This window comes from Gracilinanus agilis, chromosome 2 (assembly GCF_016433145.1).
Source record: "Gracilinanus agilis isolate LMUSP501 chromosome 2, AgileGrace, whole genome shotgun sequence".
Taxonomy (NCBI): domain Eukaryota; kingdom Metazoa; phylum Chordata; class Mammalia; order Didelphimorphia; family Didelphidae; genus Gracilinanus; species Gracilinanus agilis.
Window position 1 is genome coordinate 676,112,376 of NC_058131.1, and position 16,641 is coordinate 676,129,016.

At 46.8% G+C, this 16,641-nt stretch overlaps 1 protein-coding gene across 1 annotated transcript; it reads right to left on the reverse strand.

The window, feature by feature from the left end:
* Window positions 1-7,585: 7,585 nt before the first annotated feature.
* Window positions 7,586-16,263, reverse strand: CPLX3 (complexin 3). The gene is made up of 3 exons (XM_044659116.1): window positions 16,100-16,263; window positions 10,382-10,469; window positions 7,586-7,810 (listed from the first exon to the last, which is right to left on the reverse strand). The coding sequence occupies exons 1-3, from the start codon at window positions 16,261-16,263 to the stop codon at window positions 7,586-7,588; spliced, it is 477 nt and encodes a 158-aa protein (XP_044515051.1).
* Between the last annotated feature and the right edge of the window lie 378 nt (window positions 16,264-16,641).

Consider the following 16,641-nt stretch of genomic DNA (forward strand, 5'->3'; position numbering starts at 1 on the left):
GCCACTATCTTCAATGACTCTGCACAAGAGAGGGGGCCTGGGGGGCAGCTGGGTAGCTCAGTGTATGGAGAGCCAGGCCTAGAGACAAGAGGTCCTGGGTTCAAATCTGACCTCAGACACGTCCCAGCTGTGTGACCCTGGGCAAGTCACCTGACCCCCATTGCCTAACCCTTACCACTCTTCCACCTTGGAGCCAATACACAGAATTGACTCTAAGATGGAAGGTAAGAGCTTAAAAAAAAAGATAGAGGGGGCCAAAGACTTTGTGCAACTCTGCCTCATGTAAATCCAATTCATGTCCAAGTCAAGCCAGCAAGGCAAGGCATCACCCTGTCAGGCAGTGGGGAGAGTGCCTGGCCTGGAGTCTCCTTGAATTCAAATCCAGCCTCAGACAATTATCAGCTGTGTGACTGAGCAATTCACTTAACCCCGTGTGCCTCAGTCTCTTCAACTAGAAAACGAGCTGGAGAAAGAATGGCAAACCACTCTGCAGAGTCTTCCAGCTACTAAGGGTTTGAGGTCAGACTTGAACTGCGGGGGTGGCTCTTAACCACTGATTTTGTTTTTTAAACCCTTACCTTCCACCTCAGAATCAATACTATGTATTGGTTCCAAGGCAGAAGAACAGAAAGGGCTGGGCAATGAGGGTGAAGTGACTTGCCCAGGGTCACACAGCTGGGCAGTGTCTGAGGTCACATTTGAACCCAAGACCTCCCATCTCCAGGTTTAGTTCCCTATCCACTGAGTTAACTAGCTTCCCCCTTCTTAAACATTTTTAAATTTAAAAAGAGGATTCGTGAATTTTGGATGGGCGGAGAGTTGTCTGAGGGGACTTTACCAAAACACCATCAGATCAGGGGTATTTGCTAAACTCCAAATCCCCCCTTGTAGCCACTGTGCCCCGGGCTCTCCACTGGGGCCAGTCCCTCTCCCTAAGTTCCAGCTGTCTTTGCCTGACCATAAGCTCCATGAAAGTCGGGGTAACGTCTTGTTCAAATCAACACTTTTGGTTGGCTTACGAAAGACGCTCCTCTCTTCTGTGCCAGGTGTGTCAAGATGGGCCCAGGGCTGAGAGACCCAGGAAAGGAAGAAACAGATCATTGGAGCGGGGCTGACAGAGGCAGAGAATTAGACACAAAGAAAGACCTTTTGGTTGAGGTTTTTTTTTTTTTTTTTTTTTTTTGAATCAAGAAGGAAGAAACAGGCATTTATTAAGTTCCTACTATGTGCCGGGAACATACAATAAATACAGATATCTCATTTTAGGTGCTATCATTACCCCCATTTTACAGTTGAGAAAACTGAGGCAGATGGAGGTTAAGTGACTTTGCTCAGTCACACAGCTAGACTAGAACTCGGGTCTTCCTGACTCTCGTCCTAATTAATGCCTTGAAAGACCCGTCTCAGACACTCATTTTGTGGCCCTAGAAAATCAGTTTGCCTTCATGGTCCTCCATTAAAGGAAGATCTTTTGAAGGACAGAGCGGAAGGAGGAGAGGCTCTGGGCAGAGAGATGGCAAAGAGGAAGCAGGGAGGAGAGAAGAGATGAGGTTAGTGGCTGCCAGGCTAAACTCCTCTCCTCTATCCTCTGTGCTGGTCCTTCCTCTCGCCTTGCCATAGCAGCGGAACCTTCCCTGCTGCCTCTTCGGCTTTCTCTCTCCTTTTTAATGGTGGTCATCCTCCCCTCCCCCCCCCTCCCCCTGCCGCTTTGCCTCCTCCCTTCCCTGAAAGTCCAGCAGCTGACTCCCAGGGGGGACTCCCTGATGCCCAGTTGTAGAGGAGACACGGACTTCCTGCCCTAAGAACAGAACTCTGGCACTGCCCACCTGACTGGCTGGCCTTGGACAAATCCCTTCTCCTCTCTGGGTCTCAGTTTCCTTTTCTGTAAAGCGGAGGAGTTGGAGTAGAACATCTCCAAGCTCCCTTCCTGGCCGAAAGATTTTACAGTGCTTGGCTTTTAGGTCAATTGGCTCCCCGGGCTCCGGGGAGGGAGGAGGGGCTGCCTGGCTCTCTGGCGGCTGGAGATGGGGCTGAGAAAGGGGGGGCGGGGAAGGGGAGTCGAGGGCAGCCTCAGGCTCTGGTGACGACATTCCTGACTCCTTGCAGAGACCGTCGGAGCCTTTCCCTTCCACTGGCTCACCAAGGACCCGGCTCTCTCCCTTTTTAAAGGGAATAACAGATGTAAAGGGCTCCCCAACCCTCAGTGCTAGCCATTCTTCTGCCATAACGCCACCACCGTCCTTCCGTACGCCCTTAGAAAACCCGCTTCCACTTCTCTGGACCGCCTCCCGTTCCAAATTCAATGACCGACGCGCCCCTCCTCCAGGAAGCCCACTGGGATTGGTTGAGTGTGTGTGTGTGTGTGTGTGTGTACACCTTTCTGTGTCCGTATACCAAGCATACACCAAAGGGCCGCTCCAGAGGGAAGTTCTAATTAAAAGTAAAACAGAAAGTCACTGAAGTGAAAGGCACAAATCTGTCACGTCGCGTTATGTAGGAAGCCCCTCCGAGGCAGGGTTCCGATGACTGAATTCCCACCTCAGGGAGCAGCTGCGGACGTCAGGCCTCTGGCGCCCGAGGCAGAAGCGAGCTGGGCTCGGCTCGGCTCCGCTCCCCCCATGAAGCCTTCTTTCTGGAAGTCCTGCACTAGGCGGATGGGGGAGGAGCTCCCTCGTCCCGGCGCTAGCCCGGCGGGGTGGGGGTGGGGTGGGGCCCCGGGAGAAGCTCCGCTGGGACCGGGAGGGCGGCGACCAAGTCCAGAGCCTGGGCGGTATCATCGCGCTGGAACAGGGACCTGTTCCCCGGCCACCTTGATGGCTCTGCCCAGGCTGGCTGTCCGTCCTCCATTCCTGGGACATCCCGGCTTCCTTCAAAGCCCAGCTTGGCACCAGCTTTTCCAGGAGTCCCTCCTGGTGACCTCGGACACCCCCTCCCCGCATTCGGGTTGTGGGGGCTCTTGCAATGACTCCAGATGACTATTTATTTATATTAACTTGATAGTTCACCTGCCATGTCTTCTGAGTGATGGGGGAGGTTGATCATCTGGCGCCATTCCATCCTTTACAAGTCTAAGCGCCTGAGGGGGCAGCTGGGTGGCTCAGTGGATTGAGAGGCAGGCCTAGAGATGGGAGATCCTAGATTCAAATCTGACCTCAGACACTTCCCAGCTGTGTGACCCTGGGCAAGTCACTTGACTCCCATTGCCCACCCTTACCCCTCTTCTGCCTTAGAACCATAGTTAGTATTGATTCCAAGACAAAAGGTAAGGGTTTAAAAAAGAAGTCTAAGTGCCTAGAGGGCAGGGACTACTTGGTTTTTGTCTTTGAAGCTCCTGTGCCTAGCATGGGATCTTGAACACAAGAGGAATTTTTTTTTAAATCTTTACTTTCCATCTTAGAATCAATATTATGTACTGATTCCAAGGCAGAAGAGCAGTAAGGACTAGGCAACAGGGGTGAAGTGACTTGCCCAGGGTCACATGGCTAGGAAGTGTCTGAGGCCAGATTTGAACCTAGGACCTCCCGTCTCTAGGCCTGACTCTCAATCCACTGAGCTACCCAGCTGCCCAAGAATCCATTCTTAAGAGAGATGACATGTACAAATGTAAACTTGAGGTTCCACAGACACCAATTGTCACTCTTTTGCACCCTTGCTCTACTAAATTTTCCCTGGAAACATCAGCAAATACCTCATGTCTTGATAAAACAGCCCTTAGTTCCCATGCAAGCACTTAGGCTGACAATGCATAGAGTACAAAACAGATTTTATTTAACCTCACCTCCTCCCTCTTTCCCCTATAGAACAAAAAACTTGCACTCAAGCCCCTAATCCTCAAAACAAATCTGGGGGGGAGGGCAATGCTTCTCCCTCCTGTGAACCCCACCTTCCTGTGACAGACACACACACACACATACACACATGTGTACTGTCATCTCCAGAATACCCCAGTTGAGGCCCCTCTGCTAGAGGAAGGTGCTTGGGTTATCAGAGAATTGATGTGTCTCCCCAAACATGTTTCTTTTTACTAGTCCTAGTACAAGTACAAGGCAAGGTCCTGGTTTGCTCCTCCATATTGTGGAGCTCTCCCTTGCTGTTTCTGGCTTCATCCCAGAAGCCTTGTACTTGGTCCAGGGATCCAGCATTCTCCCTCCAGGAGACTTGGTCCAAGTAGCCAGGGTTACTCAGGACCGCCACCACTTCACCACCGTCACTGATTCCCAGTTTGGTCTTAGTACAGCGCCTTGCCTTTACTGGTTGGCTGACTGGTCCAGAAACTCCTTGCTGTGCCCGCTGATGCCATCTCCAAGGTCATATGGTTTGAACCCAGATCCCAGGCCTCCAAGTCTATTGCTTTTTTGTGAGTCTCTGTGAGTCTCTGGTCTGGTTCTATCTTTTTATTTTTTAAGGCCAAGTCCACGGATATGTCACAGGTGTGGAATAACCAGAACTCAATCAACCACTTACTAGTTAATGGTGGATGTTTCTACTTTATATAGGAAGACATCCATCATTGACAAAACAAAATTTGTTAAGTATACTTCAAGGTAGGGTATGGTAAGGGCAGAGAAGAGATCCAGAGCATCTTTTAGCTGGAGAAACCATGGAAAACTCCCTAGTCCTAAGATTGCATTGGGTGCATATTTTGTATCTTGTTATATGTGTCCATTTGTTCTCCTTTGGTCCCCTCCCCAAATATTGCAAGCTCCTTAAGGGCTGGGATTGTTTAATTTGATCTGCAATTCCCCAGCACCTGGTGGGGTGCCCTGGACAAAGCAGGGGTTCTTCAGTGCTTTTTGTTTGATCACAGGGGGCTTTCTTCAGGTCTCCCCATCTTCCCGGCAACCTCTCCCTCCATATTACAGATAAGGGGACACAGAGAGAGGAAGCCCAAGATTACACAGCAAATTAGTGGTAATCCTAAAACTAGACTTCAGGTCTTCTTAGTACTGGGCTCTTTACCCTACAAGACTGCCTTTCCTGAGGCTACTAAAGGGAAGTGGAAAAGTCAATGGCATTGGGGATTACACCAAAATGGGAGGAGGTAGGATCAAATTAGAATCCGGCGCAGTGCTTGGTACATAGTAAGTGCTTAAAAACCATTTGATCCATCTCCTCAGAGGAATCCCCTTTCCTTAGAAGGACACTAGCGAAGGAAGGCTGACTACTTCCTCAGCCAGTCCTGTCTTCTGGGAACCCAGAACTGGGATTGGACTGAAATGGACTCCTGGAGTTTGGAGGTTGTCACTTCCTCAGAAACATCCTGTGTATGTCCAGGAAAATTCTTCTGAGGGCAGAATTTTGGGGCTGAGTCTTCCGAGGAGCAAGTGGGTGGCATGGGGGCAATCTGTTAGAATTCAAGAAAAGAATCACATGGTTTGGGCTGAGACTTTATTGTTCACCAAACTAAGATAGCTGAGTTTTAAGTTATAAAATCAAAAAAAGTCTCTCTACTGGAGAAAGGGAAGACATTAGGATTAGGGACTTCAGCCAGAGAGAACAGAACCCAGCTCATCTCAATTCAAGACACTCAACATGACCTTGCCCCTATACGCAAGAAACCACACAAAACTTGGTTTTGAGACCCCTGACTGGGGACTAGAAAAACCTAGATTTTCTAGGGTCTTCTGGGAAGAGGTCTGATCCTAAAGCTTGGTTGGAGAGGGAAATCCTTTCCTCGATTTCTCTGAAACCCCAGTTGCATCACCCAAAAAGTGGGAAAGAGAGGCAATAGTCTTTACCCTCACCCTGTGGTTTTGGAGAGGCAAGGTGAATTAATTCTTAGTGTGAATGTGCTTTGAGAGCTCCAGAAGGAAGGAAAGATCCTGGTGAGACTGGACAACATTTGGCAGTGTACATGTGTGTATGTGACTGAGAGAAGGCTGAGGACACCCCGGGAACTTCTTTGATGGGAGAGATGCTGTCCTAACACACTTTTATGGGGCTCCCATTCGCTAACCATCCTTCCTGTTCCATAATAACATCAAACAAGTAAGAAAAACAAGGAGGCCAAGAGACCCCAGGCCAGTGATGGTGAACCTTTTAGAGACAGAGTGCTGGGTCCCACCCCTCACCTCCTGAGACTGTGTGCAGTACCCTCTCCCCCATGCTGGGTATGCCCCACCTCCCCTTACCCCACACAGGGGAGGGAGGAAGTGTTCCCATTGGGCTGCTGGGAGGAGGGATGGGTGAAGTGAGGAATGTCCTCAGTAAGTGTAGAGAGAGGGAGGGGAATGGCTCAAGCATTCCATTCCCTTCCAGCTCTGCCACCCGTGAGCCATCCATCTTACCCCCTGTGTGCTCCGATAGGGTTGCTGGGCAAAGGGGAGGTTGAAGTGAAAAAATGTCATTGGGCATAGTGGAGAGGGGGAGGGAGGCAGCTCCACCTGAGTCCTTCTGCCTTTCTAGTAAGGAACACTCAGGGGGTGCAAGGTGGGGAGGGAGGGTTGCCAAGTGTCCACGGAGAGCTCTTTGTGTGCCATCTTTGACACTGGTGCCATAGGCTCGCCATCACTGTCCTAGGCTAAGAAAAAGGAGCACATCAGCCCAGGACTTCCAAAGGGCTCAGACAGTAAACCCATCATGACATGAGGTCCTTAGCAAATCAGACTTGCCTAGAGAGGGAGGTATTTCTGGGATTGATAGCATAAAGTTCTTGACTCATTTGGGTGCTTCCTGGAAGGTGGATTTGGAGGTGGGAAGGAAGACACAGCAGCTGGTATGTGCCTAAATGAAGGAGAATTTGGGGGAGCTTGTTCAGAGAAGGGAGGGATCCCTACAGACTGGGACAGTCAGATCAAGCGTTCTAGAGGAAGGGAGACTTCAGTTGGACCTTGAAGAATGGGGTAGAATCCCTCCTACTTTCAAGGCTCAGAGCAAGGGGGATAAAATGTGCAGAGATGTGTAGCAATAACAGGGAAGGAACCCAGGGCTCCTGAATCCCAGGCCAGAGCCACTCCTCCTCCCCCACGGTTCCTTTGGCTCCATGCCCCAAGATAGGAGTCTGGGTGTCAATGTTTGTCCTCCCCATGTGTGCCGTGGCCTCTGAGTGCTCAGGTCTGCGTGTCGACGTGATAATGTATGTCTTGGCCTCTGTGTATCTGTGTGTCGTGTTTGGTCTTGTGCTTGGGATTGTGTACTTAGATGTGTGCCTGTATAGGTCAGTGGAGCTCTGTGTTTGCTGATGTGTGTGTGTGTTTGAAGGATGGGTTGGGTGAAGTGCCAACTCTAGAGATACCAGCTTCCTGTTCCCCCTCCTTAAATGCCAGCCCTGTACCTGTCTGGGGGGAGGGCTTTGCTGCCAGAGCAGCCCCATTATGCCCGCAGCCTGGGTAAGGTGGCCGGGGTGAGGCAGGGTTGGGGACCAGAAGGCAGGCTCCTAGCTCGGAGGGAGGAGGGCCCTGGGGAAGTAAGGACTCAGGAACAGAATGTGGGTCACCAGGAGGGGAGCCCTCCCTGCGCTGTTCTACAGCTACCTTCCCTGCCAGCTGTGCCTCCCATCATCCGGCCATCCCTGCCCCACTCATCACACCCAGGCAGGGCCGGCCAGGCTGACAGCCCTGGGGGGACCCGAGGAAGGGGAGGAGAGTCACATGACACGGCACTTTTCAGCCGACTGCTTCAGTTCTCCCAGAGTAGCCTGTGCCTTGTCCTTGATGGAGCCGAGGTCCAGGTTGGGGATGCTGGCCAGCTGCCCAATGACCGAAGCCTTCTCCTCCTCCTCCTCGTTGTCCTCTTCAATCATCTTGGCCAGCTCCTTGGGCAACTCCACATCACCCCCAGCCATCTGGATCTGGTTGTCATCTGTCTCGTTCTGTTGGGAAGAGATGGCTGAGAAGGGGGCAGGGCCAAGGAGAAGGGGTTGGTGATGAAGCAGGAACCCAAGAGGAGAGACACTAGAACTCGGTGCCTGGAGCCAGGGGCTGGGGCTCTTCTCCTGGTCTTGCTCTGGGTGAGAATTCTGTCCTTCGCTCAAAACTCACCTCGAGTCTCGCTGCTGAAGTGAAGGGAGTCCCCCCTCCCCAGCCCCTCTGGCCCCTGGACCTCTTCCACCTCGGACTGCATTTCTAGAGGTTTTAAGGTTTGTGAAGCATCTTACAAAGATTATCTTTTAGGATCCTCACGACAATCCCCGCAAGTGGTTTTATTATTTCCCATTTTACAGATGAGGAAACTGAGGAATTCAAGAAATTTCAAATGTCTTGCCCAGGTGCACATAATAGGTATCTGGGGCAGGGCCTGAAACTTAGTTCTTCCTGACTCCAGCTCCAGCAATCTCTCCCTCCTCTCCACTATCTGTCTACACCAGCGGTTCCCAAACTTTTTTGGCCTACCGCCCCCTTTCCAGAAAAAATATTACTTAGAGCCCCTGGAAATTAATTTTTAAAAATTTTAATAGCAATTAATAGGAAAGATAAATATATTAATGTTTCTACCTTTTTCGTAAAATATAGTAAAGAAAGGTATAAATTAGAAACATTGAACTTTAAAATTATGAAACTTTTTATTGACCTAAACTATTCACCACCCCTAAATGCACCCGTGGCCATCACCGCTCCCTGGATCGCAGCAGCACCCACCAGGGGGCGGTGGCGCCCACTTTGGGAATCACTGGTCTACATGATAGCTGCCTATGACACGATAAGTTGTACCCCCCATTTGGCCCCTATCATCCTGCTCTCCCAGTGACCTTCTTCCCAACTTTGAATCTTATTTTCCAAATGAGATGGCCATTCCTTGAGGGCAGGGACTGTGCCAACTCATCCCACCTCCTCTAAAGAGTCAGTGCAGAGCCGGGCACATAGCAGCTGCCAAGCCAGTATTTCACTGATTGATCCCACTTCAGTTTTCCTTTCTAGACAATATGTATGTCACGATGACGGGCTTACTTAGTGCCTACTGCCATACTTCTTGTTCCCGGTGCAAAGCCAGGCCAGATCAGATAAGAAGCAGACTCGTTGAGAACTATGTTCAGAGCTCTCAGTGGATCTCAAAGAACTTCACTTCCTTTTTCATGCTGCGCTGGAAGGCTTTAAGGACTAGCAGGGTGTATAATTGGAATTTGGGAGATGCCATTTAAAAGTATATATATATTTTCTATGGACACGTGGGGACCTTAAAACTACATTTCCCATGGTCCAACGGGTTTCCTGTTTTGGATTACGTATTCAAGGTGAGGGACAGCTTTAAATAGGGGGAAGTGACTTTGAACTGGTCTCTTAGCTAGCAGGCGCGGGAAGAGATGAAAGGTAAAAAATGGCGGAGGCTGTTTGAATTCTTACAGGCGCGTGGTCTAATGATTTTATCCCTATCAGCATGGCTTTAATTAAAATACTAATTTCTATATTTATATCAGTCTTTATTATTTTTAATCGTAACAAGGACTAGGTAGAGGGAGTAGCAATGGGGTGTTTCCTGGGAGTGACACAACAAAAAGAGCTGGGATCCGGATACCTGAGTTTGAATCACTGTCTTGCTCTTTAAAGCTACAAGACCTTGGATAAATCATTTCCCCTGGCTGAGTCTTTGTTTGCTCATACTCAAGGCCTTTCAGCACTAATATTCTTTTTTGTTAGTTGAAGAATTTTATTTAATTAATTAATTTAGAATATTTTTCCATGGTTACGTGATTCATGTTCTTCCCCTCTCCTCTTCCCACCCCCTCCTGTAGCCAACAAGCAATTCCCCTGGGTTTTACATGTGTCATTGATCAAGACCCATTTCCATATTATTAATATTTGCATTAGGGTGATCATTTAGAGTCTGCATCCCTAATCATGTCCCCATCAACCCATGTGATCAAGCAGTTGTTTTTCTTCTGTGTTTCTGCTCCCACAGTTCTTTCTCTGGATGTGGATAGTGTTTTCTCATAAGTCCCTCAGAATTTCAGCACTAATATTCTTTAAGATTCTGGGAAAGGCAGGAGATATGGTTCCTTTCCCAGTGGAAGTGGGCAGAAGGGGACTGAGCTTCTGGATAATTGGGATCTGGCTTTCTGGGAGTGATCTGGAATGAGAGATGGCACGAGGTAGGTGAATGAATGGGATAAGCCAGGGAACCATCTCTGTCCATCAGAGGTTTTATTCTCCTCAAAATCCTTCATTCACTCAACAAATGTTAATGATGTCTTTCGTGCCCAGCTATGCTGAGGAGGAGACAGGAGAAGGACGACAGGGTTGTTCACAGTCCTGAGAGAACTCAATGTTCCCCCCTCAAGCTCTTCATTTTTAATGTGGGCACCCAGAGAATGGTTTGGAGGGGATGCCATTCCAGGAGGCACCCTAGCCTATGGCCCTATGCCCCAAGACCTATTCTAGGAGGGAGGTTCAGAATAAAGGAGGAAGGGCAAGGAGAATAGGGGGAGAGTGGGAGGTAGGCAGCTCACCTTGGGCAGTCGGTACTTGTCTCGGAAGTGGCTACGCAGGGTGGCTCTTTCTGCCTTCCTTTGTGTGAACTGGGCATCCCGTTCCATTCTGTAAATCAGAGGACCAGGAGTCAGATTGGGTGGCGTTCATCAAGGGGTGAGTTAGCCTCATGTGAAGGGTTGAGAGACTGGGCTGTCTCCGAGGAGAATTATTCTGAAGGACCAGGGGCTTCTTTTCCTCTACTATGGGGATTCTTGGGATTTGTGAACATTAAAAAAAATCACTTGATAACTATATTTCAATATTATTGGTTTCCTTGATAGTCCTATCTATTTTATTTTACATCTTCAAAACCATTATTCTGAGAAGAAGTCCACAGGTTTCACCAGATTACCCAGAAAGGTTAAGAATTTCTGCTTTGCCGGATTTTAAGCTCCTTGAGGGCAGAAACTGCTTTATTTTGATTTTGTGGAAATCTTCCTCGGATGCCTCATTTGGTTGGGAGGGGACCCTGGGCCCTCCAAAGTTATATAGGTTCTGACAATTCACACCAAAAGGAACCCGCCTTCTTTGGGAATGGGTCTGGCAACAACACTGAGTCTGCTGTCTTAGGAACATCCTCGCTAACTATTTTGTTCTTATTCGGTCATTTTCAGTCATGTTTGACTTTCCATGACCTCATTTGGAGTTTTCTTGGCAGAGATACAGGAGGGGTTTGCCATTTCCTTTTCCAGCTCATTTTACATATGAAGAGTCTGAGGCAAACAAGGTTCAGTGACTTGCCCAGGGTCACACAGCTAATAAGTAACTGAGGCCTCATTGGAACTTGGGAAATACAGGCCTGGTGCTCTAGGTGCCCTTGCTAACTATGGAGAGGGTTGTTATCGATAGGTGGTCCACATGGTGATGAATTCTTTGGCCCCACCAAATCACAAAATGAAAAAAAATATAAAATGGCCTTTAGTCTGGCCCAGGTTTCATGGATGAAACAAAACTAAAGAATGCTAAGAATAATCATTTCTCTTTTGTTGTTCAGTCATTGTTCACTGTGTTCAAATCTTTATGACTCCATTTGGGGTTTTCTTGGCAAATATGCTAGAGTAGTTTGCCACTTCCCTTCTCCAGCTCATTTGACAGATGAGGAAACTGTGGCAAACAGGGTTATGTTACTTGCTCAGGGTCACACAACTAGTAAATATCTGACACCAGATTTGAACTCAGGAAGATAAGTCTTCCTGACTCCAGGCCTGGCACACCACCCACTGTATCACCTAGTCATCTATAAATTGCAGTTTAACTACTAGTAGATTTTTTTTTTACATTTTTAAACCCTTAACTTCTGTGTATTGTCTCCTAGGTGGAAGAGTGGTTAGGGAGGGCAATGGGGGTCAAGTGACTTGCCCAGGGTCACACAGCTGGGAAGTGTCTGAGGCTGGATTTGAACCTAGGACCTCCCACCTCTAGACCTGGTTCTCAATCCACTGAGCTACCCAGCTGCCCCCACTACTAGTAGTTTTAATGTAGAGATTCTTAACCCAAGATGTGTGAATTAAAAAAAATTATTTGACGACTATATTTAAATGTAGTTGATTTCCTTTGTAATTCTCTGTGTTTTATTGTATATATTTCAAAACATTATAAGAAGAGGCTTTACTAGATTGCAAAGGGGTTTGATGACGTGATGAAGATTAAAAAACATTAACCTAATGCAAGATATTGATCCCCAAATTGGCAAGTTAGTATAATGCTGGAGAAATTGAATCCAGCCACATTGGTATGAAGAAGCCATAGTTTAAATGAAGGATCAAAAGGAAGGTCTCCTCAGAGTGGCAAATGAAAGGATTGGTTGCATTGTACACCAAAAGGCAAGAAGAAATCCCATTTGGGCCATCTCTCTTTGCAATATTCATGATGAACATGAGAAGAAAGAAAGACCTTCATGGAGACGATTACAGTTCGTGCACCAAGATCTGTTTTATAATGGTGAAAAAGGAGAGGAATTTGGGAGATCTTCCAAACTAAACATATATAACTTGATACTTCATGACTTTAACAGGAAGAAAGGGCAAAGGAGAGAATGACAAAAATGTACTGGAAAACAGGGTTTGAGATTAAGAAGTGGAAGAGGTCCAAGGTCCATAGGCATAGACTGTTCAAAAGCCTTGAACCTGCATCATTATTTCTTCAAGAAGCCTCTTAGAAGGTTCTGGGTATAAGAGGCAGCAAACAACATCACAAAAATGAGACAGACTCTATCTTAATGGGCAAAAAAGAGCTGGTTTCTGTTGTGAGAGTCACTTAATTATCAACTCTGTGTGCAATAAAACCAGTGGAACCAGAAAAGGTCAAAATCAACTCCAAATTAGAAGAAAAGCTAAATATAAGAAGATGCTATGTGTAATTATAATAGCTCCAACTAGATCTAGTTAAACAAGCTGTTGACTCAGAAAATTGGGAAATAGATACAAAATAAAGGTATTGGCTGATTATCATCATTTTTTAGGGAAATTTAACCAATACAATGTTAATCATGAGGACAAAGAACCCAGAAACTGCACCAGTCATGCAATAAATTTGGAATACAAACTCATTTATAAAACACCAAAAAGGAGAAGGGTAAGAGTGGCAGGACAACACTGCTTCACAAAACAGCAAAAAATAGTGGAGAAGAAAACAAATTTGCAGAAAACTTAGTGGGAGACTTAACTGAGCTAGATAACACTGAGAAAATTTATAGCTAAAACTAGACAACAAATATATGTAAAGTGGAACAGATCTTCTGCTGTTTCTATAGTAATATATTCTTAATAATGATAGCAGGATTTTCAGATTTGAACTCCTCACATTGTGTGTGAGGAAATGGAAATGATGAGGTTGGGTAGAGCAGGTAGACCTGAATAAGTCTATCAAAAGAAGTCTATGCTGGAGGAGACACAATTTTAAAGATGCTTGAGAATAGTTTTTCAAGATGTCTCCAAGAAGGGAAGATTTTAAAAGAATGGAGAAAACCACTGATAGCCATAATGTCCCTTTAAAAGGTGATGGTCTACTTTCTCATTCTTAGAAAATCTTCATGAGAAAGGTCTACACATGTCAAGGGTATGTTTGATGAAAATATAAGGCAAGTTTCAAACTTTTGTAGAAATTTTTCTTGAGTAGATTATATCTTCATAGTCACTCAAAAGCATTTGACTTTTGTAGTATACAAATACAATTCTGTATACTACACTTTTCAAAACAAGATGTGGTTTTAAAGGTTCTCCTTCAAAGATATATTTCTTATGTATATGTTAAGGTTATCTAAGAATCCTTGATAGATGCAACTATAACTTTATTCAATGATTTTCTGGTTATCAATAATGAGTGAAGAATATGTTAGCCAGAAAGGTACTTGCCAAAAGTGTTTGCCATTGCCTTAGAAGATGTTCTGTTGAGCCTGAATGGGAAAGGAATTCTCTGTGGATGGAGAGATTTCTCTATAGATGGTGCGATCTCCAGATGCTCATGTTTATGGATGACAATTGTGCTAATTGCATCAAACCCCTGAAGACAACCTTTTTAATGAGATTCATAGCCACTCAAAAGAGAGCAACCTAACAATTCACACAGGAAGAATTAAATGGATGAATAATGTCCAGATGATGACACGCAACTGGACGGTGAACCCATTGAGTTAGTCTGTCTGTCACCTATCTATGTATCTATCTCTTTATATTGGAGAGGGACTTCCTTTGGAGAGGAAAAGTGAGCAGATTTCAAAAGTGTATAGGACTGAATTAGGAAATTACAAAGTACTTTCCATGATCCCAAACTACTTTCTTCCAACAAAACTCACCCTTTTTTTTCCAACATCAATCAATGTTCTCCCTGTTGTGCCACAAGTTAGAGTGGAACATCATGATCTAGAATCAAAATTTCAAGGGAACCAAAGGGTAATGGAAAGACATATGATGAGTGTAAACATGCTCTAGCTTATTGCCAATGATGACTTGCATGCAAACCAACAAATTAGAGAGAGGAAAAACCCCACTTGTCTTCAGAATCAGAAGACCTAGGTTCAAATTCTGACCATGTGACTTTCTATCTGTGTGATCCTAGGCAAGTCACTTCATTACTTTAGGTCTTTGCTTCCTCCTCTACAAAATAAGCAGGCTGGATTAAACGAACTTCAAAATCCCTTCCAGTTCTCAATCTAGAATTCTTTTATTCTATAAGTGATCTAAAAGATACGGGCAAGAATGCACATGATCATTAAAGGAGGTGGCCATTCATGTCTAAGAAGTGAGGAGGGATAACAGATGGGCATCCTGAGTAATGCACCAGCATCCACAAAACATGAAAAGATCTAGAGGAAAGCTCCAGCATTTTGGGGAGATCCTCTGTGGAGAGTGTTTGGAAGGACATGAATAAGAATGGCACAGGATGAGAAGGCTTGGATAGCTTGGAATCTGCACCAGTGCAGTATGTGCCCACACAGATGACATCATAGATCTATAGAAACGTGAAAATATCCCCACTGGGTAGCATACCACACTTCACATAACAGGTGCTTAATAAATGTTTGTTGAATTCTATTGTGATGGCAGATGGGTGCAGAGGAAAAATTTCAGAATTTGGAGTCAGAGGAGCTGGGTTGCACCCTATCTAGTAATTGGTAGTTTCCTTCCTCTCTGACCTTGAGAAAATCACTTTCTGTCTTTGAGCCTCAGTTTCCACATTTTTTAAATGCAAGAACTAGACCAGAGGAATCTCCTGAAGCCCTTCCAATCCTGAGTCTTGGGGGTTCTATGAGTAGGTGGGCAAGAGGCTGGTTTACTAAAGAAGGTGAAAAGCATGTTTTCTAGGGCAAATGAGAAGAGAGGGCTTACAGGGCATGATTCCGTTATCTCTAGCCTTCTTCCCCTGGATGTCTCTCTCAGCTTCATCTTGGTCATCATTACCCTTTTTAGGGGAAGGGTGTGTGTGTGTGTGTGTGTGTGTGTGTGTGTGTGTGTGTGTGTGTGTAATGGAATGGAGAAGCAAGGGAATGATGCTTCTCCAGAAGCTTTTACCTCTCACTCCCCATCCACCTCACTAGAAACCCAGACCACCTTTCCCCTGTGAGGTCTATTAGAACATTAGCTAGGTACAAGAGTGTGTCTGTGTTACTCAGTCATGTCTCTCTTCTGGTCCTATTTGTGCCTGTCTGTTCTAGTCTTTCCATTTCTGCTGGTCTTTGTTTTTATTTGTGTGTGTGTAGATCTTTATCAGTCTCCCTTGTCCCCAGTGCTCACCCAGGTTCTGAGCCCCCCGTTTCAGAGATCCTGCCGGGGCACCCAACCCACTAGGGGTAAGAATCGGATTAAAGGATTATGTGTTTCATCAGAAATACATTAGGGACCTCCTGGTTCCCCCTCCCCTCACAACATTCTCTGGCTCCAGAGTTTTCCTTGATGCTTCCGCACCCACAAACTCTCAGTAGCCCAGATTCTCCAGTTCTTCCAAGAGGGGCTGAGGTTAGGGACAGGTTGGAACTGACTCCTGGAGTCTTGGGGTGACTTATCTTGGGGGAGCACAGTCCTCTCTGGAATCTAATTCGGTCCTAGGGGATAGGGAAAAGGGATATATTCTTCCAGTGGTGGTTGGGGTAGGAAGGGGGAGCTGCCCCGGAACCTAGGCAAGCCAGGAGTCCTGGGGAGGGGGAAGTGCTATGGACACACAGAAGGGATTAAAGCCCAGAAGGAGATTCCCCTACTCACTTCTCCTCCACCAGTTGCTTCTGATATTCCTCATACTCCTCCCGGGTCATGCCTTGAGCTTCAGCCGCCGATTTGTCCCCTTCACCCTTTTCCTCGCCGCCCCCCAGACCCCCGGCGAGGCTCTTCAGCTGGCCTCCCACCATAGTTTTCACCATGAACGCCATCTCTCTCCCTTATTCAGGAATGGGTGACGGCAGGGAATCTTTGAGGAGAGAAGACTCCGGAGAAAGGAGAGGTCGGTTCAACCCTCCAGCCCTCAGAGCGACTTTCTCCGGTTCTTGCTTCTCCGGCTGTAGAGAGTTTCAGCACTAAGTCCCCTGTGGACAGCTCCAACCCCGGGCTAGACGCGAGCCCCCACGGTGGAGTTGGGCATCGCCTGCCACCGAGTTTGGCCCGCAGTGTCTGATTCTGCCCCTCCCTTCAGTCCTCAAACCTATCCCTCAGCTTTCTCCAGTTCTTTAAAGAGGGATGAGGGGGCGTTCACTGGACTGACGCGACCAGACCACATGTTCTCTTCCCCCGACACTCCCCCCCACCCCCAG